This window comes from Austrofundulus limnaeus, unplaced genomic scaffold, assembly GCF_001266775.1.
Source record: "Austrofundulus limnaeus strain Quisiro unplaced genomic scaffold, Austrofundulus_limnaeus-1.0 Scaffold50, whole genome shotgun sequence".
NCBI lineage: Eukaryota > Metazoa > Chordata > Actinopteri > Cyprinodontiformes > Rivulidae > Austrofundulus > Austrofundulus limnaeus.
The window spans coordinates 134,324-138,073 of NW_013952452.1; the positions used below are offsets into that span (position 1 = coordinate 134,324).

The 3,750-nt window shown below is 36.1% G+C and overlaps 1 protein-coding gene across 1 annotated transcript in view; it reads right to left on the reverse strand.

Moving 5' to 3' along the window:
- Window positions 1-1,391: 1,391 nt before the first annotated feature.
- Window positions 1,392-3,750, reverse strand: part of LOC106517548 (contactin-associated protein-like 2) — a gene marked incomplete at both ends in the record, with an annotated part of 175,923 nt that continues 173,564 nt past the window's right edge. The window contains 1 exon segment of the mRNA XM_014008447.1: window positions 1,392-1,562. Coding sequence (XP_013863901.1) covers window positions 1,392-1,562 — 171 coding nt within the window.

Consider the following 3,750-nt stretch of genomic DNA (forward strand, 5'->3'; position numbering starts at 1 on the left):
CATGAGACATGGGCAAAAACATCATGACTCTTTTACTTTTGGTATTGGCCAATAAGAACCACTTTAGTTTTGTTATAGAAATGTGCTGGTACTTAAATAAGGTTTTTAAGGAACTAAAACTGACATTTTTAGCGGCTTGTCATCTAAAACACACAACATACATCGGTTTTCCTCCATAGACCTACGGAGGATTTATTCATGTTAATTGCAGCAGTTTTGAAGAAATTTATAGTTATTAGTGGTTAGTACTGATGTTAAAAGCACAACACTATATTTTTAGGTTTCCCTTTTTATAATGTTGACAATGTTTAATCTATTATGTTTTGATTGATATAGATTAGTTACATGTCCGAATTATAACAACACATAATTAAAACGTTATGATAGCAGTAGATGAGATTTTTGTCTGAATGCCTGTGATTCAGCTGTAGGTCAGTAGGGGGCGAACACAGGCATTGAGGAACCATGTATAAATTGATGAACTTCCTGGTTTTTCGCCAGGTTGGTTTCCTGTCAGCTCAAATGACAATAAACCTCACTCAGTTCCAGAATTCTGGTGTTGTATGGTTTGATTCCTTCKACAAATCATTTTATTCAACAATGGTGGTTTTAATATCGACTTCACTTTATTGAATACGTATTTTTCTTACAGTTTGACTGGTTTTAAATCCTGACCGCTGTGCAGTTATTTAACTAATCTCAAGTTATTACAAAAAGTCGCAAATTTCAGTGAGTTATAAGTGAAAACATGAGAGCTGTGGATGCTTTTGAAAGAATCCGGGGAGAGTGTGTTTATGTGCGAATAGCAAAAGAGTTGACGTGAACCTGCAGACTTTCTTGGACTGCAAAAGACTGTTTGTGTCTTCAGAGTGATGTAGCCAGTGAACGCTGAAACACAAAGACATTTACTCTGCTCACAGACAGCAGTGCATCACTCAGTGTGTGGGTGGACTGTACGTCTGTGCCGTGATGGAAAATGTTGTTTTTTTTTAATATTCCCTCAGAAATTAAAATGCTCCTATTCACAAAGAAGAAAAGAAGAAAAAAAAGAGAGTGTATGTATGAACAAAGGCTTTGTTTTATGTCATCTCTGGAAATGGTTGAATGGTTTAAACAGAGGTTCATAAYGGACATAATTATTCTGCACACCAATTACCTTAAATAAATGATTGCTCTCCCTTGCAATCACACAAAGTGTGTGTAATAATCAGGAAGGCAAATGGGTGTTCCTGGTGTGTGTGCTTGCACAAGCCTTGAATGTGTGTGTTATGAGGTGCACCCACTGTCAGCCCAACACACTCGACTACATAAAGACTCAACTTACAAGCATAGAAGAACCACACAGAGGAATGACTCTCACGCAGCCATCAAACCTCTCAGAAGTGTCTTACATTTGAGCTCCAGGCGGATGAAGTCCGTGTTGCCCAGGTTTTCCAGAAAGACGCCGTAGGGAGAGCTCGTCTTGAAATAAAAAGAGATGTCAGCGCTGGTCTCTCCCTGAAAAGTTGGGAAATGCAGGTAGGATGACGGGGTGGTGAATGATGCAGCGTTCCAGTAGTTATCTGTAAAAGAAGAGACACAAAAAAGATAAATATAAGAAAACTGTTCTCTCCAGAGCTTGCAGTAGCCTCCCGCTTACAGAGGTAACATTTTATTAGACTTTCTAATCMAATAAAAGCAACTAATGTAGGAAACTGATTACACACAGTTATAAATACATTTTCTCCTCATTAAAAGCCAGTATTGTATTATAGCTTAAATTTTATTTCATTTTAAACTACTCATCATTGATTTATAGAAAAAAAATTACTTCAAAACCTACAAATCTGTTGTTATTGCTTGCTGTAAAAAGCAAGCAATGCCTTTGTAGAGGTAAAGGGATAATGCATTCATTATTTAATAACGTGAAACCGCATAGCAGYAGCATATATGACCCCCGCACATATGCAAAGCACCAATGCACCAGGACTCAGAAGTCACCAGAACAGACTAAATGTTTTGGGTGGAGGTCCGGAGGAAGTGGGGGACAGTCATTTGATGGCTAACCTTTCATTWGAGCTAAAAAAAGGAAWAAAGTTTTTGAGTTTTAAGCATTTTTATATGTTCAGACACTCCCTTTTCAGATGGAGCCCCCTCCGCAAATATGGGGTCTATTGTAAAACTGTCGGCTGGCACGGTGTAGGTTGGACACATCTACAATCCTGCCAAATTTCTTGTTGATTGGTACAGTGGTTTTCTGTTTGACCAAAAATAATGAAAAAAAAAAAACCAAAACAAAAAACTGTATGAAAACAATATAACTTGATAAAATGCCAGCATGCACGTTTATTCGTCTGTGCTGACAGCAAAATATCTCATGAACAATGAATAGAGTTTTCTGAAACTCTCAGAAGGTACTGTAAGTATTGGACCTAAGTGATGGAGTCAACTCAATTCAAGATGGCCGCCACACCAAACCAATCCAAGCAAACACACACATGTATATAAATCAAAATTTGGTGTTCAATACACTGAACAACATCTTTACCCAAAACCTTAGCTTTATGTTTTGGAGTCAACCCTGTTTTTCTGTTAGCAAAAATCCAAATAAACCACTAACCTTTGGAGCGATGGCTGACATAGCTAATTACTAGGGGTGCAACAATACATGTACCCATACTGAACCATTCAATACACACTTGTATTGAGAAATACAGATTTTTCAAATTTATTTTATCAGCTTGTCTTTTGAAGATGCTCTGTGTTCAAGGATCAGTGGATCTGTGTTCGACTACTCCACCTAGGCTGCATTGGGAAACTTGCTGTTTCAGCAACATTTAATTAAAAAAACTATACTTTGGAGGTTAAACAAATGTCCATAATTAATTTAAATAAATTACAAGTTAAAAAGTGCATGGACATTTCTCTTTTTTTGTATCAAAAAAATATCGAACCGTGAGACTAAGGTATTGAACCAAACCTAATCGTGAATTTTCTGCATCGTTGCACTCCGACTAATTATCTTATCTTATCTTATAAACTGGCTAAAACTAGTTAATTTTTACAGATAACGACTGAAAATTTGACATGATCACAGCTGACTTCTCATAAGAAATTGTGTGAAATACTGCACAAAACGTTATTTTCAAGGTTCGACCAAAACAGCTGCAACTCCTTCCATTCTTAACATAATTTGGTCTTAACCAAATAAGTGGTTCTTAACCTGTTTTGAGGTACCGAACCCACCAGTTTCGTAGGCGTATTCACTGAACCCTTTTTAGTCATGAATAAAATATGATTTTTTTTTCCAAATTCAAGACATAGGTATATGTTTTTTACTGGTGTATAAAATGAGCCGTGCATGAACATCACCTTGCTCAAAGAACAAAACCAACACAGTACATGAACTCACAACAAATTACAGTATAACTTTATTCTGGCCCCCAAAAAATATTTTAGCCCCATAAAAAATTTCAGCCCCCCAAAAACATATATTTCATATGGGTATTCACTGAACCCTTTTTAGTCATAAATAAAATATGATATTTTTTCCAAATTCAAGACATAGGTATATGTTTTTTACTGATGTATAAAATGAGCCGTGCATTAACATCACCTTGCTCAAAGAACAAAACCAACACAGTGCATGAACTCACAACAAATTACAGTATAACTTTATTCTGGCCCCCAAAAAATATTTTAGCCCCATAAAAAATTTCAGCCCCCCAAAAACATATATTTTTACTATTTTACTAATTTAAAAAAATAGGA